Here is a 26,221-nt window from a genome sequence, read left to right as displayed (position 1 = left end):
GAACTTGTGCAAGACTAACCTATCAAGAGCTATTAAATCAAGTGATGCAGATAAAACCTTTGGTTCGGCAACCAGGGATTTCTGGAAAGTGGTGTAGAATTATTTGACCAGGTATCACTATAATTTCAGTGCTTCCACAGTCTTCTCCCAAGAATCCACTACCGGATAATACAAGAGAGGATACTGACATAAACAGATCAGTCCAACCCAGAATGGCTATGCTGATGCACGAAGAGCATGTTAAAGCAAGAAGCATACACCATAACATAATTTTATTTGCCATGAAATGGCAAGTAAAATGAAAAAATGCTTTTCGTGCAGAACAAACTGCTCTGAGCCCAAAAACACTGTTTTCAAACACAGAATTAGAGTTCATTCTTTAGTCATATGTGAAACATTGCCTGTAAGCTACAAAGACGACAGACCCTATCTGGAGCCTGAGCTCCCTTTATGGATCAGAACTAATATTTATCTGTTTATCTTAAGAGGTTCAGCTGAAGACTTCTTGATGCTTATGTGTGCTGCATAAAACACTCAAGGATACACATGACTTTTTGTTATGATCTGTACGATGTACAGAACTGGCACAAGACAACAAACTGTTCTCCTCTCCTAACCAACAATAGCATCTCTTCATCCTCTCTGCACTTGTGGAAGTGAGGGGGCAGATGCAGCAGTGTGTTACCCCAGCCATGGCTTATCCACAGCAGGCAGGGGCTGCATTCTGCTGGAACAGTTCAGTGCCTACATTGAAAAGAAAAACTTCCTTCACAGGCAGACCTAGAGTTAAGAATCTCTGTCATGTAAGGCCACTGGAAGACGTGACTGGTGTCTTTTTTTGGGATTAAGGTAAGAGATTTAATTCACTGATTACATCGCATGCCCAACAGGTACATGTTCTATATCTTGAGTAAACACTCTTGTAGGATATTGCTGTCTGTACAAACAAAATTAAAAATCAACCAATACATGGCTAGTGCTATCTTCATTAAGTGTTATTAAAATAAGATTCCATCTTTCCAGCTCTTGCATAGAAATTATTAATGACAAAACACATTTCAGTCTACCTTGCCTGTCATTCCTCTGAACAGAGTTTTGTTGTCTCAGAAAAAATGCACCTGGGATGCATCCAAGCTGATGATTACACACCTTTTTTCCACATAACTCATTATTACATTGGAAACTTGTTACTATAGAACAGATATTGCCACCAAAACTGTAAAAATGGAGGCAGGTATAAGACAGAAAACAAGTATCTAGATTCATGTATGGACAGGATTTAACAAGCCCTTGTGAGCTGCAGGAGCAGTAAATATTATTTCCTCAACTCTGTGCAACCTTCATAAATTGCTGCAAAATAGAGGAAAGCCAAGATGTACCGCAGATGCTTTGCAGGTGTGCACTAGCATAAATTTTTTCCTTTACCAGTACATTCATTTCTAGTTATCAGGTCTCATAAGCAAGCCATTTTTTTCTAATTTTCTTTTTAAATTGACAGATACATGTGTGGTGTACGTACACCTAATCTGCCTATTTTAAGTTTAGACAACCTTCCTCTCTAACACTCAGTGTGATTTGCTAACAAGCGACAAGTAGTGACATAAAAGGACTGAGGCACAATTCAGCACACCTATTCTCAAACCTTTCTTCAGCACTCAGGAAATACACAAAACCAGAAATAGTAAAACTGAGTATGTTAAAAAAAGTTTAAAAATACGATAACTTTTTCAGAACCACTGTAAACGGTCATTTCCTGCTTAGTATAAAAAGTAATCTTACCTGTTCTGTATTAAACCAATGACTTGAGAATATGTCTTCCCAATAACACTTTCACCATTGACTTTTATAATTCTGTCACCTGTAAAGGGAAAAGTTATACCTTAAATTAATTTGTCTAGACTTTTTTTGATCATTCTTATTTTGTACCTCTGTAACTCAGAATAATCAAGATCATCAATATGTTAAACGCAAAGTCAGTCTTCTTTAAAAATGAAAAAATACGAAAATAAAAGATGCACAATACAGCTACATGTAACCATACACAGGATGTCGAGTTTCTACTCTTCTCAGAAGATTTTTAGATGTGGTATCTTACTCTAAGCTTCCAAATGAATCACCAAGAAAACCACAAAGGCAGGTGTACGCTATACCAGAGGCTCACTTAAGTATCCATCTTCAAAATAAAGCTTTTGACATACGGTAACATGTACTGACAACTGGACGCAATTCTCAACGAATTATACGTAGGCATTTAATTCCAGCACTTAACCTCAAAACCAAGTCAAACTTTAACTCAGAACACTGCCAGGTGTAACTGTACACATCTCCTTTAATTGCAACAAATATTGCAGTTTTGTACTTTTTCCTTCTCAGAAACAAAGAACAAGTACTCTGAGAGGCTCCAGTTTCCTCCTTCCTCAGAATAACCTGGGTTGTTTCCAAGACATTACTGCCTCTTCAAATGCATATTGGGCAGTTTGGGTTCTTTCTTATTGATACAGATCAATCTTTAAACCTAACATCACTTTTATCAGATTTCTCCAAATAGTTTGTTGCACCTTCCTCATTAAGAGCTTCATATACTCTCATACATTAAGTGGCAAATGTATAATGGAGAGTTATTTTCAGGTTTTGATGAAAGACCCATCCTATTCCTTCACTAAAAATGGTATTTACATCATCTCTGACTAGAAGAGCAGAAAGGTATCTTGAATCTACTAATGAGGAAAAAATGGTCTAAGGATTACAAGTAGGGAGCTTTGGAAAGCTGCTGGAGAAAGAAGGGAAAGAAAGGACCCATGCAAAGTAAGCCAAAGGCTTTTTCAACACCACTTTAGAAACTGAGAGCCCTTTTTCTATTTCTGGCATGATCAAATCAAAGCAAGGAAAAAGTGGTTCAGTATCAAGACTCAGCCTGACTTGGTGGCAATAACACTCTAAATGTTTGCGTTCTGTGGAGGGTCCCTATAGAGATCCCAGGGATTTCCAGACTTACCAAACCACATGGATCTGCTGACTGGTTTTAATTTAGTCTGCACACACGACATAACATCACGCAAATAATTCGGTACCATATCTTCAACTCTGTAGAAGTTTATATGCGCTCTTTTATCAGCTGGTTATTGCCCTTTTCCTCACCTGAAATAACTCTGAGTTTTGTCTCTTGCTTCCTAAGTGATGCAAGAAAGTTTGGTGGCAACATTTAACAGCTGCTGGCAACCCACATGGCTGATTGGCATCTGTGAAGGATCCCAAACCCTATTCCATTGCATACACATGAACACCTTAATTAGGCTGAGAAACTGGACTGTCATGAAAACAAAGTCACTGAAATGCTGAGTATCAAATAAATAAATCCTTTAAAAAAGTTGCAGGTGAACGAAATGTTATAGTTTGTGCCAAAAAATATTCTTATTTACAAGCTCTGAGCCCTGTCCTGCTGGGTCGCACAGCAAGACTTCCTCAGAACACACCAGATCCTTCTCTGGAACTTAAAACTGGCTTTTTTTCCAGGCTGTTTCAGAACTTGCCCACAGATACAGATCTTTACTCGGTATTCCCACTAAAAGATGCAATTAGAAATATCTTTAAAGTACACTGTATCCTCTTATCTACTCTTGTGCAGCTTTTAGTTTTCAAAGAAACAGACTAGGTTACACACAGCGGTGAAACAAGTCTACTTAAAGCACACATCCAATGAACCTGCCAAAAAACTCAGGCAGCACACACTGCAGAACTGATTACACAGCTCTGCAAAATACAACTTTGCTCAGTTTCAGGTACGTATAAAAGGGAAAGGCCAGTGCCTGTAGTACAAAAAAATACATAGAAGCGCAAAATTTATAGTGCTCTCTCAATCTGGTGGCTCATTAAACACCTTTGATCAAACTAGAAATTAATGTGAAAGCACTTAAACCTATATGACAGTATGGAGATCATGACATGAGAAATGTGGATCTGTTTTGACTGTCTGTATTTCAGTATTTCTAATATTTATGTTTGGAACTCAGAATTTTTGTTTTTAAATGAAATCTCTCACAAGGTTAAATGGGGAAAGTAAGATCTTTCTAACTCTAAAAGAAGGTAATTTTACGGAAGTACTCAAAAATACTCAGAATAAGCTGTCTTAACCTATTCCTCCAGTTTCCAAGAGTACTCCATGCTCTCTGGTGAGTAGCAGTCAGGTGAGCTCCTCAGACAGAGCTCACTGATGCTGGGTAACAAAGCCTGTGTTGAGACTTTCAGTATTACACAGAAAACCCTGCAGCAGTGAAATGACAACTGACAAACATAACTACCTAAACTCGTATTAGATTTTCGAGTATTTTCTTTCCATTAGTGTGATCACAAAACAAAGCCAAGTTGACTTTAAAACAAAACAAACCCCATACAGCTGATTCTACAAAATAAGAAATGTACACAGTGTCTGTATCTGAGGCTGGCTGATCATTCTCTGTTTTATAATATAATTTCAAGACAGAGATACAGAAATATATTTCACTCTCAAGTTTTAAACAAGAAATAGTGGCATGACCTAATTAGATACAACTGGTATCAGCAGTGTGTTTAAGAAGAATATTCTGGTAATTTAAAAATGTATTTTCTCATCTATTTTCTGCTGTTTATTCTGGGCTCCAAAAATCTCTTCTATGCCTAAAAATAACTTATTTTCTACAGATTTGATTTCTTTCGATTTGGCAAACACTAAAGAGAGTAGAAATTAACATGGCTCCTCTGTACAACTTCAACAGATGCTGTGTTTTATCAAGTCAAAACATTTCTTTATAATAGCATTAAAATAAAGCCAAAGTAGCCCTTCCCTGACTGACTACTTCAGGAGGAGTTAAAAAGAAAAATGCCTTATGCTGTACAAGCAGGATCTAATGGTGTTTTAAAATTGCTGATCCGCCTACAATTTATTTATTTATTTATTTAGGAAGAAAGATACAAAAAATATCCTATTCCAGTCAAATGTCTGTACATAATTTTTCAAAAGAAAATATCAACATCCCAATATTGACACAAACACAATCCTTTCATAGCACTCACATTTTTCCAAATTTTTAAGAACAGAAATCAGTGTTTGTAGCAGTGTCCACCTACATAACTTACTGTTTTATCACCTGTAAGACTTTCCTTTCTAACACAGCTTGTTGTTTTTTTTCCTTTAACACTTAAATAAAAGGTGTGACAAAGTACCTGGTACTTCACAAAAAAACATGTTTTCTGCTCTGAAAATTTCTTATCGAGTTTTGTTCAGTTGTTTGATTCAATCAGAGGTAGCTGTGGATTGTTTCCATTTAATCTAAAGGAGACTGGATACTTTAATTTAAAGGACAAAAACCTGAATGTTTTGAGGTTATCAATTTGTCACAAAGAAAAAGAAATAGCTTACAGGTGTTATTTTCCTCCATTTTCTCTTTCTCCTCATGTGTTTTATCATACACTTGTTCCTACTTTTTTAAAAGTTAATAAGGCAAAAAGACTAAGACTTTAATGCCTTAATATATTTTATATAGCACTTCCTGAGAGAACACAATGGTGCTTTTGAGGTTAAAAACACCGGAGAACAATTTAAGAGAGAGGTTTCAAGCTTCTGAAGGAAAGAACAAGGTTTAAGTGGAAGACAGAACTACACGCAGAAGCTTTAATCATATCTATTTTACATCACGCACACAAACTTGCTATTGGTGTTACAGAGTAACAATACCTGTGCACAATCCAGCTTCAAAAGCAGGTCCACCCTCCTTCACTTGTTTAACGAATATGGTATCCATAGGCTCCAGTCTATTTCTTTGCTTTCCTGAGGAAAAAAGAATGTTTATTAAAAGCATTTAATTATACTACATTACAATGTTTTTACTTTAAGAATTATTTTGAAATTAAATCCTGCCATGTTCATCATTACATTAAATACGCCAGTTCGATTTGGGGTGAGGGAAGGGAGATTAGGAGTTCTAAAGAGAACATCGTTTGGCTACATTAAAGATCTTTTAGGTGCTGGGAGGAAAAAGAAAGGGGAGGGGAGAGATATATCTCAAGCTTAAACTTGTGAATATGTCCCAGTAGGTGGTATTTTTTGGTATCATTTCATCATCTCATCGCTACACCATTCTCACTCATACTGATGTCTGCACTATTCACTAAGAATTATCCCCTCCTATTCTAGACTATTATCTGGCATAAGATGTAAAGCCAGAGAAACTAAGTAAGAATTAGTAGTGCAAACTAAAAAATACAATTTTAAATCTTTTCTTAGAAGAAAAAAACAATATTGATTTGTAGTCCTCATGGAACTGTAACACTCATTTTTCTAGCAGTGTTTTTCAGATGCTCCAAGATGAAGACTAAAGTTTTCCTGAAGATTTATCAAAATTCAAAGTAAATTGTCATGTCTGCACATGTTGTACATATCCATATATACCCAATACAGAAGTTGATCTACAGCAGTTAGAAACCATAATACCTGCATATTCTCTTGCCTTCTCAGTGTCCATTTAATTTCTATGCTTCCAGAAACACGGGCACCTTTGTGCTTTCAGATTCATGCCAAAGCTAAGTAATTCTTAGTTGAAGTAGCCACTGCTTCCAAATATTGGGAGTGTCCACACGTGTGTGTGAAGTACAATAAAAAAAACCAAACAAAAAACCCCAACACCCATAAAACCCCACACGAACGAAACCTCAACACAAAAAGCTCCACAGTTATACTGCAGGCTAAAATACAGTGATGTTGTCCTGAGTCACATCTGTTTGTAGCTGGATTAAGCCATTCTACAGCTCCTACACAGCTTCACTCGTGTAATTTTTATGCTAGTGAGCTAAAAACAAAAACCCCAGAAAACCCCAAACAAAAAAAAACACCTCACCCCAAAATGAAATCTGAAACCTTATTTCCAGTCTGCCAGAAGGCTGCACTGAACTTAATTTCAGTGTCTGTTTTCAATGTCCTGCATGGTGCAAAGCATGAGCACTCCCAGAACCAGTGGCAGAGCCCCCAAGGTCACAGGCAGCTTTTACGGTGCCAGCGCTGGCTTTAACAGCCTCAGTCCCTCCCAGTCCCTACCACCAGTAACTGCTCCTGCACCACGCTCACAGCTGGGGAAACACCACCCAGCCGGGGGAACTGGCATGGGCTGAAAAGCTGGGTCTGGGAAAAAAGAGGGAACGGCAGCGCATAATAAAGGGATTACTTAAAACCGACATTGCTGGAAAAGAAACACACCTTAAAAATGAAGTATGAGGTTCCAACCACCTCTTCAGCGACCAACCTCTTGACTTCTGCACAAACAGCACTGCTTTGGCCGTACTTCTGCTACAGCTTTGAATATCTACCTGGCCATGCTGACTAAGCCACAACATTATTTATTGAATATAAGTAAGTTGCCCCTCACTCCTTTTTTGGTTCATTTTCTATATAGCAACAGTTCATTATTCGGAGTATTTTAATAAATGCACGAAACCAGACTTCCCTCTGACTCTGATCCACATTTTTTAAATGCAAGTTTTAGCCTAATGCCTTCATTCCGCAGCCCCTCAGAGTCCTGCCATTTTACCACAAAACAGTGGAACAAAATGGCTTACTCATACGGCTCTAAATGGCCTTCTCAAAATAATTGCAGATTGGTAGAGACTAATCAAACAGCTGATTTGACAGAGTCAGATAATTCCTATATACAAAGCAAATGACTTATAAATCAAGAAACTCCAGCTGGCAGCTCAGTCCCCAAATACTTCAAAATTTGATTAGCAGGACACAGCTACAAGATATACAAAATGCTCTTTGTGAACAAAGCTAGTATCTCTCATTTTTAATCTGCTGATTTAAATAGACACTGAACACATGATGGGTCTTGTCCTTTAGGAGGCAGTAACATTTCAGCAAGTTTAGACAAGCTCCAAGAATAATTTACCCAGATGCTCTGAACAAAGGTTTCTTCAACCACGTACAAGACTGAAGTTAAATATGACCTTTTACAGGACCACCAAACATCCTTTCCAGAGTTGCCACCTAATCTTTTACTGAAGATACACAATCCCAAAAGTGACAAGAAAAATAAAAATAATCCAGCTCCCATGGCATATTTAATAGGTAACACTTAACATCTGATACTTATAACCCAACAGCAAGCAGCTACCTCTGCTTACTTTACAAAATGCTCATTAAAAACTGATAGTGGCTTACTGCTAGTTTGTTTAACACTCAAACGTTACTTCATTCCTTGTCCATACCCGAACACACAAAGCAAGAGGTCAAGCAGAGAAGGTTACTCCCATTCGATCTTAACCACAGAACACCTTTATTACACTTTCCACTTCTGAGTTAGAGAAAACTATGCCAACTTGTGGAGACCAGAGACTGAAGGCTTCTCTGAACATCTGATTCCTGACCAACTTATCAGCTACACCAAGAGGTTCTTCAGGACTACCAGCACCCACTTGTGGTTTTTACACCTAATTTCATGGACCAATTCACAAAGCCAATTACACATTAAACTTGGTTCTTTGTCGTACACATGGAAGGAGGCGATATTCTTCTTCCTGACAGGTGAACCACCACCCTAAAGATCAATTTAGGGGCAAAAAAAATCAGGTTTAAAATGTTGTTTACATTTACAGCCTCATTTTACAGCTCAGTAATATGCAAATACAAGTAAAGATGAGGAAAAAAACTAGGACTCCCAGGCTTCAGTAGATGAATACATGCTATTCATTTCTCTTTGGTCTTTTACATACTTGGATGCAAACCAGAACTTCTTTCCATCAATAACATATAAATGAACTTGAATATGTAGCATCAAATTGTATGCTTATATTTTGACTTCAAAACTCAAGCAAAGCTAAACAGTATTTTTTGACAGTAGGAGATAATTATACTTTCTTCAGGTCAACTGAGGAGTAAAAAATCTTGTAGATGGGCACTCAAACATTACAGAAATAAATTCCATGTAAAATGGATAATCTAGTAATTTACCTTATGTCTCAAAATTTAACAATCCCTACATTTCCAGTTAGTTGTGCCTAAATCTCCACTGGGCCCCGTCTGTACCCAATTATCAGGCAAAAGCAAGATGCTGTCCAAAGCATGAGCCTAAACTTCCCTCCTTCCAAAGCCCACCATCTAGAGCAGATCATCACAGTAACAGGCCAGATTCACTCTTTTCCTTTCTAATATCTAAAGGCCTAATTTTTTTTGAGCATACCAGCAGTTCCTTACAAGGCAATACAGCAGAGAACAGTCAAGCAGCTCACATTATTCGTCTGTCAGACACACAGCCTTACCCATACCCTTCCAGGCACAAGTACAAACTAGGACAGGCGTGCGGCTCTGCAGGAAGGGCTCTGGGGGTGCTGCTCACAGCAGGCTCAGCATCAGTCAGCAGCATGCCCTGGCAGCAAAGAGGGCAAATCACATCGTGGGGTGCATCAAAAACAGCACAAACAGCCAGGCAAAACAGACGATTATCCTCCTGTATTCAGTGCTGATCCAGTCTCACCTCCAGTACTCTGTGCAGTTCTGGGCGCCACATTTAGGTGGGATACGAGGGTCCTTGAGTACATCCAGAGGAGGGCAACAAAGCTAGTGAAAGGGCTGGAAGGAATGTCTTGAGGAGCAGCTGAGGACTTTGGGCTTGTCTGGCTTGGAGAAAAGGAGGCTGAGGGGCGACCTCGCTGCTCTCTACAGCTTCCTGAGGAGGGGAAGTGGAGAGAGAGGTGCTGGTCTCTTCTCCCTGGTATCCAGTGACAGGATGTGCGGAAATGGTTCAAAGCTGCACCAGGGCAGTATCTGACTGGAGAGCAGGAAGCATTTCTTCACTGAGAGGGCGGACAAACACTGAAACAAATTTCCTAGAGGTGGTTGATGCCTAAAGCCTGCCAGCATTTAAGAGGAATATGGACAATGCTTTAACTTTTGGTCAGCACTGTATTGGTCGGGCAGTTGGATCAGATGATCACTGTAGGTCACTTCTAACTGAAATAATCTATTCTGATGGCCTGTGCTTTTCCAGTGCTCATTACTGAATACGACTTTCCCTCCTCTATCCTCTGTACCTTCATAAACAACTTTATAATTAATCACTATGTTGCAGGCTACCAGCAAACAAGACAATTTCTCCCAAATCTTCAAATCCAAGTGACAAACAAGACATCACACAGAGAACAGGCAAGAACAAGAAGCTGCCAGAAACAGGCTCACGTGCAAAGCAGCAGTGCAGATGGAAAGCACAACTTCTTTTTCATAGAATTCCGTGTTTATTTAATTTCTCCACAAGTGTGGCTACAAACAGAGGGGCAGTCTCATGCAAGAACATTAAAAGAAACAGAACCATATAAAGTTGCTAAGTACACAAGTTAGCTGACCAGGAACTGAAAAGCAGTCCCATAAATAGAGTTGTCCTTTCCTTTCTCAGTCTTGTAAGCACACAGAAGTCTCCAGCATGAGTAAACGGTCATCAGTCAGCGTAAATTAAAACTCAATTTATTGCCCAGGCAGGAATGTAGTTTCACTAACAGAGCATCTAAAATATTCCTTGGAGGGCAACCACTCCCTTAAGTGAATGTTAACTTTAGAGAAGGCAAACTAGTGCCTGAATGTTTACTTCAGGGATTCAGTATCATCAGAAATAAAGAAATAAAAACAAACCACCAAGTAAATAGATGGCTCAAGGCAAAAACTCATTGGCTTAAGGAAGGATAGTAATCAGGAAAGTCTTTAAAAAGCTAAGTAGTCTGAAGAAGTACAAACACCTATAATTAAATGCAAGACAAATACAGAAAAGCAGTTTACCGCAACCAGACTTTTTCTAGTCAACATTTTTCATAGTTTTATGTAAATCTTCTAATTAGTCAGCAATATTCAACCAAAAAAATACTAACTGCTACCTTCAGTAACCAGTGAGATCAAAGTAGGAGCTACAGAATTAAGAGAGTTGTATCTTGTTTCAAGTACTGTTCAAATTAATGTCAAGTAAAATCAAAGACTTTCTTCATAACACATGTATTTATCATCATTTATGATCTAACCTTTATACTACCTGCACCTTCTAGCGGAGACTACAAGTCAATACAACCTTCACAGTCTGACAGGAGAAAGTAAGCTTCCCATTGCCAAGTTACAAGGAAGCTTTCCTGATAAATGTTTGAGATGGCAGAAGTGGAGCTGTAGGAGTGGGTCCAGAGGAGGAGATGATCAGAGGGCTGGAGCACCTCTCCTACAAGGACTGGCTGAGAGAGTTGGGGCTATTCAGCCTGGAGAAGAGAAGGCTCCAGAGGGACCTTATTGCAGCCTTCCAGTTCCTGAAGGGGTCCCAGAGGAAAGTTGGGGAAGGACTTTTTACAAGGGCAGGTAGCGACAGAACGAGGAGGAATGGTTTTAAACTGGAAGAGGGTAGATTTAGACTAGATATTAGGAAGAAATAGTTTATCGTGAGGGTGGTGAGACACTGGCACAGGTTGCCCAGGGAAGTTGTGGATGCCCCCTCCCTGGAAGTGTTCAAGGCCAGGTTGGACAGGGCTTTGGGCAGCCTGGGCTGGTGGGAGGTGTCCCTGCCCATGGCAGGGGTTGGACTGGATGAGCTTTAAGGTCCCTTCCAACCCAAACCATTCTATGATTACAAAATAACGAAAATCTAATAGGCAGTTTCTCCTTGATATAAGGGAGTATTAAAAAAAAAATAATGCTACTTTTAATCAGAACAGTAGAACTAAGAGTTGTTAACATTTACACGTGATTTATGGTTGGGGGCCAGGGGAGCAGGGAGACACACAGCAGAACTGCTAACTCCCTTAAAGTTGACATAGAAATTAATTTTATCCATGTGCCAATTCTAGCTTAATCCCCTAAAATGCTACTTTGGAATACAAAAATTTTGGAGAAAAAAAATCTTTCGCTCAGGACAGCTGAACCGTGCTTAGATATCTTCATAACACAGGAACTGAATAAAGGCTACAGAATTTTGTTAATCTTATACAGAGTAGTTTTATTCCTGACTCTATGCTCAGCAGATATCAAGGGTGGCTTTCATTTTCATACTAAAGAATCGCCAGCCCTGTGAAACATCTCAAATTATTGAAATACAACAGGCTCTTTTGTTCCTCCTTCTCTGACACAAGAGGGAGAAATAGTCCACTTGAACATGAAGATCTACAAGTCTGCTTTTGGATATCCAAGGCATTTGCACTCTGTTAGTTCATCAATGCCAAGCAGCAGCAATTCCTGGGACGCCTTTAAGGCAAAGTACATACAGCTCCAGTGGGACAAATGCTTCTAGATGATTAACGAATCAAAAGTTTGCCCATCATTTCCCAAGCTACTCAAAAAGAAATTGCTGAAAGTACAGCAGAACTTAAATTTATATCAGAGACTTCACTAAATGAAATATACATAACAAAACTGTCAGGATTACATTTAACTGAGACAGTCCAAATAAAGACCATTCTGCATTTTATAATCTGCAAACTGAATTTCATACAAAGTAAGCATTTCCCCACTAGCAATCTATTACAGCAAAGGAGCCCAAGAGTCCCAGCCCAGACCCAACAGAGCTTATTTCACCCACTGTTAAGCACAAATTAACTCAACTAAAAAAAAAAACAAACACTAAGCAAAATACAGTGCCAGGGATGAGCTTATAAAAGGGGATGATAAGAAATAAATTTGTGCTGTTGAGTCATTTAGCAGAGAAACACCTGGCACTCAACTCTGCGATACAGGAAAAATACAGTCAGTTAATACTGAAAGCACCTCTGGCATTGATTAGGTACCTCGAAGAAGGTATTTCTTCTCTTGCTCTTAAACTGTTTGACGAATACAGCCTCAACTTCATCTTCATGGGGGAGCGGGGGAGAAGGAGAGAAAAAAATCTGGCATTGTTATGGAAAGCAAACACAGTTTCAGCCTAAATAGAAACTCTCCAAAATCGTGTTTTCCCATTGCATTATTTGCCAGTATTATGATTTTTTTTCCCAATTCTTTTAAATCGAAAAAAATGCTAAAAAATAAAGCTGGATTAAAAATCCACAAAAAAGGACAATTTATGCTGGCACTATCCTAAAGCATTAGTGTTGCATACCTCTCATCTCTTACTCCTAATTCCACTATCATATACCTCAGACCGTATCATCCCAGCAATCTCTGACCTTTCCAAATACTTGCCTTCATGTTCATTCTCTTGTTCCTTATCTACCTTGTTTCCATCATCACAGGTACAATTAGTTTATTTCGTAACAGACTGATCTGACAGACGATGTTAGAAAATGTGGTATTAAATTAAATTCTGGGAAAACAGAAAGCACGTTACAGAAATTAAGTCTGTTAAAAGAAATAAAACATAAAAAAACTCAAGGCACTATGTAAGCAGCAGAAAGGAATAAAAAGCTTTTCCTCCATTTTTTCTGCTCTTCCCACAAAGGCTCTGGTCAAAGCAGACTTGTACAGAGCAGAAGGGGCTCAGGTGATAAATCAGAGCTATTTAGCTAACACAACCGAAGGGTAGAAACTTTAATCCACAATTATGCACATAAAAAATAGCCTAGTGATCACAATTTAGTAAGCTAGAAATCTCAGTTAAAACAGATCTCTAAAGTACCATTAGAAAGTGCACACTCAGTTTCTACAGAAAAAGACACTGAGCAATATACCTAACTGACCTTTCATTTTTATGGGAAGATAAAGCTGCTAGCTGCTATAGATACTCCTAGATAGAAATAGAAGACAAAGTAGGAAAGTGAGAACATCCTATTAAAAATATATGACACTGGATTATAGTACTAGATTTCCAGGCACTGCATTAAACATAAAATAACTTAGCTCTCATATGAAAGATGAAATTCCTTTCAGATTATTTCTATATACTTATTAGTGCTCATTTTAATCATGATCCACAAGCCAAACATTTTTGAAGAAAAACATGTTTTATGACAAAGATACAAGGAACAACCAACTCATTTAATATGTACTAAACCTGTGTTTCTCCAACTACAGCTTCAAGGTGTTTTTGAAGGACAACAACATATTCACCATATTAAATGCAAAATGAAATGACACAAAGCATGGCAGTGAGATGGTTTTCTCCAGCACCACTTGCTGCATGTTGACAGTGCAAGTTTTTAATATAACGCTTATTTTTAATAATTACTATTTTTAATAGGTATAGGTATTTTTCAGCTTGTCTTCAAATATTCCTATAGTCGTCTCCTGGGAGACTTCTGCCTATGAGATACCTCTTAAATAAGATTTTGAAATAGGACAACTCCAGAAAACAGGAAGAATACTTATCGCATACCATCTTCAAAACACACATAAGAAATACTCCAGGTTAATACAGGCTGGTCAATGTAACACATATTCCCAAGTCAGAGCTCTACACATCCCTGCTGCTCCCTTACAACTTGAAAACAAAGCAAATCAACCTCTGCATACTCCCAACCTGTCCCTCCCAAAGTGACTGTCCCCATCCATGGCTGCACTCCAGCCCATTTCTGTGAGCCATCCCACCCCGTCCCTGTGACCCCAGTGAGATCACAGCCCTTCAACCGCACGCAGACCTTCAATGCCTCCTGCCTGTTCCCCGTGCTGCATGCGTGAGTGTACAGGGGCTTCAGAGAGGCCCTCAAAAAAGGCATTATACAGCACTGTAGGCATTCCCTTACTTCTATGCATGCTACTGAGATGGTGCCCTTCTGTCCCATTGTGGACCACAAGGTCTCTCCTGTCCACAGCACCCTTATCCTTTACTTGACAACCCAATCCACTGCATCCTCTCTTGCTTCTTGGCCATCATCTCCCTCCTGTGTCACTCTTAGTTCAGAGCTTTCCTGCACAAATTTGCATTACCTTTTATTCTAAATGCTTTGAAGTCCTACTGCTTACCAAAAGCAAGATTAATGCAAGCCAGGAGCATGATCAAAATTTTTAATAAAAAAATTGCACTAGAATTCCATACCAGAATACAAAACCATATAACAATATTTCTTTCGCTGCTGGAATACATCAAACCTGGTACATCCTTTTATCTTCTGCCCTATAGACTTAATTAGGTACTCACCTCCTTTGCAAAAATATTCAAGTGCTTTCAATAAAAGGAAATAGTAATAGAGATGTTTTCCTCTACACTAACCTACTCAAATCTGTAAATATTGAACCTGACAAAAACCCCAACTTTTAAAGGTAAGTCTAACCTGAGAAAAGGGCAAAGCAGAAAGTGAAGGTAATTACAAATCTTCAGCCAAAATCAGTAATTTAAAAAAAGGACAATTTTGCACTGGCACACACTGCTTCACAAAAATGAAAAGCTTGAATCCCCTTAGCTTAGTCTTTGAGAGAGGAAAGCTCATGTGAATTAAGTGAATCATCAGCTACAGACATCGAAAGAAAAATGTTTATCATTGAGATATTTTCATTGTTAATAAAGACAGCTTCATAGAGGGAAGTCTTCCATGAAGTTTGAAGGAAAATACATGCGTTTGCCACTAGATGGCTCCTCTGTACGACACACACCCCCAAAACATGCTCTTCCTCCTGTTGGAGCCCCTGGTGCTTCAGCAAGGGACTCCCAGTCAGCAGCCAAACACACAGCTTGCTTCTTGCTGCTCCAAAGACTCGGCCTACTTTTCCTATGGTAATTACTTTAACAATCCTTGTGATAACCCCTCACAGAATTTCTGTCATACCTGCTTTTACTAAATTAACATGATGCTTGTGAACCTGAAAAATGAGATATGCGTTTCCTGATTTTCTCCTTACAAGCCACCTATTCACCTCATTAAGGAACAGGAACAACTTGTAGAAAGGTAAATAAGAAACCATTTCATTCCCCTGCCTCCCAAGATCACACTAAATACTGGAGAAAAACATCTTAGACATTTAGCCCGTTCTGTGCTTTTTAAAAGGTACAAGACAGAAGACTGGCAGGTTAAGTTCTGCTGACACCTACATCCTCCACCTCAGTCATCTCTCCTCCTTCCAGAAGGAGCACTCGTCCAACCTTCCATCCTGCTAATGAGATTACTGTTATCTTTCCAGAGCACTTTGTGCCCTTTGATCTGTATTTCAAGGCACACAACATACTACGTTGTTATAAGCAAGCAATAGTTGAGCTATGATTCATCATTTTAAATAGCTACACAAAAACTTCCAGAGAGTAATCTTGCTCCCACCTGCACAGGTCTCATAGTGAACCAAATAAATGTTGTTTACAGCTGTTCTTCTACTGAAAAATAGATCTCAGGTAACACTTTCGATACAGACCCATATTTGCATCTTTAGCTGATCCAGTTCTCTCTGCAAGAAGAGTACTACCAAACTTCTTCCTCTAGTACACAAGTGGTATCTTCCATGCTGGTTTGGCACAGAGGATTGACTCCTTTCCCTTCCTAAAGGAATCAGCCTTTTCTTTTTGTATGCCAAAATGGATAAAGGAGGTCCCAGGTTGTGGAGGGAGGGGTGGATGGGGAGGGGGAAGAAAAATAGGAAGACAGACTTTTTCACTGTTTAACAAGCAGGCTACACCAGCTGAATAAGACTGGAAAGAAAAAACAGATGAATTCACCTGCTCCCAAGAGAAAAGCAAGAGAGCTCAAGTAAATTCCTATTTCCTAGACTGCTTCTAGGGTATCAGTTACACAAAAAAACTGAAACAAAAGTTCAGACATGTTCCCTGCCTTCCAACTAAGTATGATTATAAAAAGTACATTGAAACTGGGTACCATTCTCTGCTACGGTGTAAAGCAAATTGTAATCCAGCAGTAAAACAAGCATTCACCCTGTGCTGCCTCTGAGCAAAGGCACCCACCTCCGAACAGGCCTGGCCTCAGCGAGCTGCACGGCAGTGCCAGGTGAAGCACGAACTGAAGCTCTACACATGACATTCGCAATGCAGCGCCTCTGCGCACCTCACCATTGTGACAGACTGGGAAAACCAGAAAGTGGGACTGGGCTCTCAACCTGAAAACCTCATTTACTTACCCAAATCAACACATGTTTAACTCTTTTAAGGAAACAAGATACCAGCAAAAAGGGGAGTACGGATGAGAAAACAGCTAAGTACCAAAGAGAAATCTAAATTAAGTAGGATTAAGATGTAGCACAAATTAATAAAAAATAAGTTAATTGGTGAATTAAGAGAGACAGGCAATGCTAGAGGGAGAAAGCTATGAAAATGGAGGGGAACTGACAGGCATAACCTAGAAATAAGTGATTTTTCCATCCCGCCTAAATCAAGTGCAAGAATTTTATAAACACACTGAAGCATGTCTCATCTCTTAAAATGCACACAAGTACCAAAACTGATGAAATAAGTTAGATCAGTACTATTAAAAAACAAAGAAAATATCAGGAAGCTAATGGGAATAAACTTTTTTATCTTCAGTTTTTAAAAACAGTTGTATACTACTTTTGTGGATAATTTTTCCATCACTACCAACACTAAGTTTATATACTTACGTGTTTCTTTTATTAGAGTAAGTTACAACAAAATTCAAATTTCATACCAGCTGCTCTTAGACACACTGTACAGCACTATTTTTTAAATGCACGTATATAAATATATCCACGAGACTCAAACCATTTATAGTAGTAGTTTGCACAGACAGCTGTGAGTTTTATATGCAGATGAAATTAAGATAATATGAAACTTTGGCACGACAAGATGATAGTACAGAAGTGATACAACACGTGTTTTAATTAACTTAGTGGCCATGCAAACACCTGTACTAAATAGGTGAAGCTAAAAGACAGATATTTTCTTTCTTTTGCTCCAATGCCATGAAATTCAGTGAGCGTGATTGGTCACACTGAAGTGATTCTACATTTCAAACTCTTAGATAGCTACTGAAGTGTATTACACAGCTAAAAGAAATGTTCAACATAGTTGAAAGAATAAAAACAAGACGTACCTTGTCTATTCCCATTCTCTTCATCCTAAGGAAAAAGAAAGAGTGCATATTAAAAATTCAATACACAGAAAAACGCATGCATTTATAAACTATGAAGACTAGAAGTGAACTTGTAAGATTAAGTCTGCATTCTGTCATCTTGTACTTTTTCACAAATACTCAACTACACAGAATTAAGGCTTTCATTACGAGTATTGTAGTGCAATACCCTTTTTTTTAAAAAAAGCGAAAACAAAAAATAGCTAAGCACAGTTCTGCGAAACATCCCCACTGAAACAACATGAACAGCATTATCTGACAGTAAATGTACCAAAACCCTTGGAACACTGCCATGAAACCTACTACAGAATCACAGAATATTAGGAGTTGGAAGGGACCTCGAAAGATCATCCAGTCCAACCCCCGCCAGAGGAGGATCACCTAGACCAGGTCACACAGGAGATCCATTGCATAAGCGTGGAGTGCACAATACTGCACTGCGCATTGTCACAAGCTTGTTTCTACCCTGAAAGTCAGGCAGGAGAGGTTGCACTTCAATAATCTAAGGAATCAAAGCTAAATAATATGCAAGAGATACAAAATATGTTGCAAGTAGGCTCTGAATATAATGCAATTTAAAATATCAAGTTTGTTTTGCTTCCAGTACTACTGCAGAGAGAAAAGTATCTACCCCAAATACTATTTAGTAGTAACCTCAAAAGAGTCTCCTGCTCATTGCACTACACATACACAATCATAACTACCAGGTATCACCAACAGTCCTTGGGCGGGGGGGGAGAAATCACATAACTAGAACGTACTGAGAGAGAATCGCATGCTTAAAATAGAAAACTATTACTTATTTAAGTTACTTTCTTGTCAGTATTTTAATGAGAATGAAAGGCTTTTGAAAGATCATGGCTAATCTCTTCTACAAAATTCTACCATTTGAAATGCACAACTGTTTAGATATGGAAATGTGTTTTCTTTCTGAACTGCAGCTTTATGGAGTAATAAACTTTCAATTTAAATAGTTTCTTAGACTAACATATATACTACTTGGGACATATTTCTAACAATTCATCTCAGCTAATTAAAACAGCTTTGTCCTGAAGGAAAGCAGGACCAAGGAGATGATCACAAACCTATTTTCACCTAGATGCTCCCTCTTACTAACATCTAACAACTAGGCTAACATCTGCATGTCTCTAGTTTCCACCCACTCTGTCAAGTGAAAAAACACCTTTAGGATTTTGGATAATAGAGTTCAGAGTCTGGAAAATGTGGGTCACGCATAAGTGAGGCTACCTGGTTTGGTGCTATAAAAGAGAAGAATAATTATGGAAGTGAAAAGTTAGCTCATATAAGATGGCCACCATTTATGAAATACCGCAGCGGGTTTGTCAGTTTGTCACTGCGTGTGCAAAGCTCTCTTATAAAAGACAGCTGCACAACATTAGTTTTTCATGGTATCAAGCCAAGGAGCTCAAGCCTTTAAAAATGGAAAGCTTCGTAACACAAACGTTTCGGAATTAGCTTTCCCTCCTACATTTACCTCTTACACATTGCAAGATGTTGGTACATGCTGCTTCCACACCTAAAGGGAAGGTTTTCTTCTATCACTTACTTGTTTGGCAGACTGACTGAACGTGGAGAATGAACTTCACGCGCAAAAGAAGTGTGTTGCTAACAAATCCTAATAAACACCTGATGTTAAAAGTATCATTTAACATAGGCTGTTTGCAATGCTAGTTTAAAGAAATCTTACACACACTCCATATTCACTTTCTTAAGGTAAAGGAGACATGGGAAGCAAGGAGGATACAGAATGGGCTATTCCCAAATGTGCAGGTATTCCCAGTTCAGTGTGTACCATGTAAAGATAAGAGAACTTAGCACAATATCCTAAATTTTACTGAGAGTAGCAGACTTAGTGTTATATGAAAGAAACTAAATATAGCATAAAAATATAACATATAAATTAAAAATATGAATCATGTAAGTAAAATCTAACATACTAGTATTTGGTATTAAAATATGTAGAGACACTTTCCTGAATTGATTATAACCAACCATGTTCAAACATTTCAACAACAGCAAGTAAAGCCTGCTTTCCAGTCAGATGTAAATGTAAACAGAGGAAAAAAAAAAGCTTTATGGATGCCCCTCATATGCAGCTGTACAAGTCACTGTCACCTTGTACTAAGGTATCACACAAGTGATCCCCATTCTGTTAACCTGGTGCACAGCTCTCTCCGTACTGAACAGCAAGGGTAAGGTGTGCTTCCAGTCTGCGAAACATGTCACCAAAAAAATCCAAAACCCACCAATAAAAAAACCAAACAAAAAAATCACCTAGAGAACAGAATATAACTCAAGGCAGGTACTATTAGGTGTTAATATATTAAGACAAGTGTGTTTTGTGACTCCCAGCCAGCCAGAGCGCTTTGAGATAGGTCTGCCCAGACCTTTTCCTTGTAGCAAGCTCACCAGGACAACTGAAAAAAGGCTTTTCAACTGAACATGGGTTTTATTAGACTAACAACTAGAACACTGGACTTCCTAAAATTGAAATAAAAACTCAAATTTGCCTAAGCAGAGAACAGATTATTAAAGATTTTAATAAAATAATACCCATTCTTCTCTACAATACATCCTCTGGGGTACAGTTCTTCGCTTCAAAGAAAATTCACCGGAAGGAACTAAGAGGATACAAGGATGCAGATTAAGTAACTCTGGCTGTTACGTCAATGGCATCTTTAACTTCCAGCTGAAACTTCTACCTAACATCAGAGGTAACTGCATGTACTCTCAGGCGTGAAGAAGGAACGAGGCTACAACAACATTCAGGATAGTCAGAAAACCAAAGCACAGTTATCATCACTGCCTCTAAGGTGCACAAAACAAAACGTCTCCACCTTCCAAGGCCCTTACAATTTTCATCAATGAGGAAAGAGAGAGGAACATTACTTAGAATCAATGACAGAGACTGTGATTAGCTGGTAACCATTATGATCTTTAGTCAAGTAAGAACAGCAGAGAAGTCAGATTTTCCTTGTAGTAGGATCAGGCTGACAACAGGTGAATTTCATTCTTTAGTACCATAATTTAGGTACACAGACTTCTGTAAGAGCCACTGTATGAAGACCCCATAGTAACAGTTTTGAAGATCTGTTCTTCTCTCCTGCCACCTCATGGACATTAAAAGGAAAAAGAGAGAATTTAACTTCTCAGGTTAATTTACAGAAGCACTGACCAGGGCTCTCTCCAAATGAACCTTATCATGTTTAGATGCAACTGAACTCCTGAATAAAGGCATTACAAGTATCCAACAACCTCACTGCTTCCTTTTCGAGAAACAGAGAAATGGAAATGAATTCACCACATTCTGACATATCAGAAAAGAAACAGGGGAAAAAAAAGGGTATTAAGAGCTCTCTTACAGAAAAAGAGGGAAGCAAACTCAAGACATGTCTTGAGATTTACAGGTATGAGGCTCACCTGTACTGCTTGGGTCTCTCAGAAACCATCACATGTGAATGAGAGGAGAGGGACTGACATTTCTTTTTTCTTTTTTGCGTTACTTGCCCTTCCTTGTGCCTGTTTCTTTCTGCATGTGCAAAAGTTATCAACATCCTCGGAAAGATCTAGTGATACATTCAGGAAGAAACCTATCCAGTCACTTCTTGGTTAAGGAGATTAATCTTGCTCATGCTGTTTAATTTCACCCACAGCATGAATAGGGGTTGTTGTTGGGAGATGCTAACGAGTGCACATAATTAGTTCTGCTCAGCTAAGGCTTCCCCACCCTCCTTCCTCTGTTTCACACTGGAATTCAAACAGATTGCTCTTGGCTGACTCTCTGTAACCTGTGTTGAAGGACAGAAATGCTGGGATCACCTGATACTGCTAATAGTCTCACTTCCGGTTAGCTTCAGTGACTCCTTGTCAAGAGAAAAAATTTGGGCACTGAATAGCTGAAGTTAACCAGAAAATGTGCCAACTTTCTCTTGCAAAGCTTTTTTCTACTTCAAATGAAGTTTTACAGCCACCAAGGACAGGCAAAAAAAGACAACATTAATAAAAGACTCCTGCAGAGACACAAGAGTCAATCCGGACAGAGCATGGAGCTTCGATGTCTATTCCCCAACCTTGATAACCATCTCTTCTTCTAACTGGAAAATCAAAAGCCAAGCTGAGAGGCTGTATGGATTTTGAGGACTTGCACACTCGATGACTTTAAAATGAGCAGGTGTTATGTAAATTCACTAGGAAAAACCCTCTTAATATTCAAATTTCTATCACTATTAAACAGACTTTTCCCCAACACCAGGTACTACCAGCAAGTTTCAAAAGATTCCATCACATAAGAGAACACAGACACCCTTTGTGCAAGGCAGACCAATTAGCTACTTAACATTTACAACTACTTGGTTTAAAATACTTCAATTTTTAAAAGTTGTTCTCTAATGTAGGCCTGTATGCATTTGCACATATTTACCTCTTGACTAACAGGGAATTGCAGATCATTGTTCTTTTCAGCAGAAAAAGCAATCTAGAAACACAACTCATCTTTCTAGTGTATATTAATTTTAGGATACTCTGTAAGAAACTATGGCAAGCTAATGTCTTAGTATGACAGCATGACAAATTTCAATTTCTGTACACAGAAATACTTTCATATTCTGCAATAACCACAGGACTTACCCAGAGTAATAAATATTCTCAACTTGGGTGAGCTCATACTCATTCAATTCCACTTTCTTGGAACAGATCAGTGCACGGCATCAAGTGATGCAGTAAGTGAGTGTGCTCACCTTACACAGCAGGGATCTTTTGTCTGTGTAAGACACATCTATACATACATTTACTTTCACACAAGCTAAATTGTTGACACTGAACAGTATAATAAAGATATATATGAGTGCTTCATTATTCTTTTCACTTACTTTAAAAGAACACTGTACTGCAGATTCTGGAGGGTAAACTATGAAGTGTCTTAAGGTGAAGCCAAAACCCTGAGAAGTCCTCCTTAGCACAACAGTTTTGGGGCCAGGCCAAGAGAAAGTTTCTTCTTCTTCTGATGGCGATACAGCTTCACTCTGCTCTTTTCCATCTTTATTTTTTGATGCCTAAAATAAAAAAGAGACATTGGGAAGTTGTAATTTGGATATTAAAAAAACAACAGCAAAAAACCACACTAACCATTCCCATGCACTCGAAAATATAATTTCTCCCCCTATAACCAGAATAACTTGATGAACACTAATATTTTCAAAAGAAAGTTGTACTGTAGAGCAGCTTCCCTTACAGCATTACACTTCTGGTCATATCACATACAGAACCACTCTTAAATTTTAAACAAAGTTAGATATTAACAAAGTCAACATACAACAGTGAAAGGCTCAAATGAATTAAAAGAAATGTGTACAGCGTGCATGTTTTATTTGCTTTCTACTTCACACGGATACAAACGTGGCTTTTGGGACCCCATTCCTGGGTGCACATAGCTAACACACACTTGTACAAAATCAACTTCTCTTTTCCTCGCTTACAGCATGGGCATGGTTTTCTCAACTAAGATCTCCTCACTTAAAACAAGTATAACAGAACTTAAGAACACATGAAATTGGTTGGGCTTCTTCAGCAAGACACACTGCCTCTAGTCAGATCCTTGACTTCATTTTTGTTTTTTCCACCCTTAGCTACTTTCTCTGAACACTTCAGTATGCAAGTTCTAAACACAAGCAAAAAAGTCCGTTTTCCTTTTACAGTCCCTACTGCAATCCTTGCTTTCATGCAGAAATAAGACATCTTGTTCTTTCCTCTTAAGGGTAATTTTATATACCTATGATTCAAGAAACATTATTATAAAAATATTTATCTTCTCAGTATTATAAGGAATTTTCCATTTCAATTTTCTAAGCGAGTGCCACACTACACATAACATTGCAAATCAAAGGCAGAAGACATATGAAGAGTGCATGCAAAACGCTATGACTCTCCGCTAAATATTCTAGTTCAACGATGCGTGAAACAAATTTAGATACCAGAGCCTATAGCCTATTCAAAGGGTATTCAAACAGAAATAATGGTCGTCTTGTCCTCCCCTAGCTCTGCCGTGGCTCAGCAACTGGCTGATACGTGTCAGAATTTACTGCTTGGTTTTCTCCCTGGGCTGCTCCAAAATAATCCCTTTTGCTGCAGTCCTACAGCTGGGATCTCAAACTGCAGTGCTGATGGGCAAAGTGGGCCCAGCCAACTCCAATCAACATTTCCACTCTGACCACCATGGCAGCAGCATACATTACTTCAAGGAAAATGCTGCAAGCTGCCTGGTGAGACCGTTAACCCACCAGAACAGGATTCAGGTATGTAAAGCAGATGCCCTTTTACACAGATGCTACAATGTGTCCTCAGAAATCTACATCTGGTATGTCCAACAGGGAGGACAAGGAAACAGCAGCCAGTGCTTCAGCGTCCCTACCTCCAACCACTCTGTTCTTCAGCAAGAAAACACATATAAATGGAGAAGGGCCTTGGTGTGATAGCCAAGCCAAGCAATGGAGCCAGGAACCAGAAAACAGAGAATCCAGAGCAGCCTGCCAGGACTCTGCTCCTCCGAACAGCTTGGAAGTATTATCGGCAGATTTTGGAAATAATAATAATAGCAACTATCAAGGACTCTATCTCAGCCTAGGCTGTCCTCATCTATCACCTTCATTCACATTTTAAAGTGTTAGTGTGAAACCAAAAAGACTGTGCAATTAGATGACTAATGCATGAAAAATCAGTGACAACTGTGGATCTGCCAAGACGAGTGGCTGTAGTTTAAAGTTCAGCAATGCACTGATTAAGGTAGAAGTTACACAATCCTTCAGCCTAAGGATGGGGCTGCTTGTTGAGGGGTTCCTCCCCAATCTGCTCAGCTTCCAAACATGACAGCATTTTTTCAGTTCTGCACAAAAACTGAGAAAAAACTGGAGCCAGGGAGAACATTTTGATCCTACTAAATCGGCAAAGAAATATCTCCTAATAAAAAATATCACTGGCCTCTAAAACACGACAGTGATTTCCTCCATTAAGTGATAGGCAGCAACTCATCTATTTAACAATTCCCTGCAATCTTTTGTTTCGCCTCAAATTTTTATAGGTAATATTTGGTACAGAAATTTTGAACAATCATAAACAACCACCGGTACCACACGATGTCAAAAAATGTTAATAAGCAAACATCTATAGTTACAGATATGCGAACAGCAAGCTTAAATGTGGCACTTAAAAATACAAGTCGACAATATGACTGCATCTTTTTTCTGATAAAACCTCCCTAATTAGCCGAAAGGTAAGTTTAGTATGTATAGAAACTGATCAAGTTTACCTATAGAAACACCATAACCTGAGTTCAAAATACAGTCACACAGAGACCTTCACTAGGTCTGAGAAATGGGAGATGCAGCATCCGGTTGTAGTGAGGAGAACCTCTAAGTTCCTTGTAATTTCATGTAAGCCTCTGGCATTCTCACAAACTGCTGAACTAGAAGCTATTCTTAAACAACAGCACTCCCCAGTCAAACCATCATTTCTTGAAAGAGCATGCCAGAAGTGAAAGGTTATCTGCACACCAACCTTGCTCTCACTCCAAGGCCTGTCAACAGGGCACAGAAAAAGCCAGTATTAATAATAAATGTGAGACACGTTCAGTAATAGCAACTTTCAGCCACCACTATGAAGAAGAAAGAATCTGAATTATCAAGAGTCAACATCTGTTGAGTAACCCCATGACACATCCAACCACAGCACACCCACCAGAATATCTCTTGCCAGAGGAGGCTTTAAAAAGAAGTAAGAAGAGTTTTCAAAAACACGAACAAAACAAGGATGCAAGACAGCAAGCAAGAAACAGATGATGTTTAGCACAGGCAAGAATATGTTACTGAAGGCAGAGTTCCTACATGGTTTTTCTCACGAGCCAGAAATGATAGTAATCAAGTTACGAATACATAAATATCTCATATCCTGAAGGTGATTCGTCTTGCATGTAGACTCACGTGCACCTTCAAGAGAATGAGAAATGAATGGGTCTCTTTAGTTTGCAGAAGAGGAGACTGAGGGGAAACCTCATTCACGTTTACAAATACATAAAGGGTGAGTGTCACGAGGATGGAGCCAGGCTCTTCTCGGTGACAAACAATGATAGGACAAGGGGTAATGGACACCAAGCTGGAACACAGGAGATTCCACTTAAATTTGAGAAGAAACTACTTCTCAGTGAGGGTGACAGAGCACTGGAACAGGCTGCCCAGAGAGGTTGTGGAGTCTCCTTCTCTGGAGACATTCAAAACCC

The 26,221-nt window shown here is 38.8% G+C and overlaps 1 protein-coding gene across 1 annotated transcript in view; it reads right to left on the bottom strand.

The window, feature by feature from the left end:
- Positions 1–26,221, bottom strand: part of ARHGAP21 (Rho GTPase activating protein 21) — a gene marked incomplete at its 3' end in the record, with an annotated part of 75,951 nt that overhangs the window by 36,314 nt on the left and 13,416 nt on the right. Inside the window, exons 2-5 of the mRNA XM_010194174.1 lie at positions 22,824–23,006; positions 17,896–17,920; positions 5,711–5,803; positions 1,780–1,858 (exon numbers count right to left, since the gene is read on the bottom strand). Of these exons, the coding sequence (XP_010192476.1) occupies positions 1,780–1,858; positions 5,711–5,803; positions 17,896–17,920; positions 22,824–23,006 (380 nt within the window). The remainder of the gene's footprint in view (positions 1–1,779; positions 1,859–5,710; positions 5,804–17,895; positions 17,921–22,823; positions 23,007–26,221) is intronic.

This window comes from Mesitornis unicolor, unplaced genomic scaffold, assembly GCF_000695765.1.
Source record: "Mesitornis unicolor isolate BGI_N332 unplaced genomic scaffold, ASM69576v1 scaffold50351, whole genome shotgun sequence".
Taxonomy (NCBI): Eukaryota; Metazoa; Chordata; class Aves; order Mesitornithiformes; family Mesitornithidae; genus Mesitornis; species Mesitornis unicolor.
Note: the sequence above shows the minus strand (reverse complement) of the source record. Positions and strands in the feature narration are given on the sequence as shown.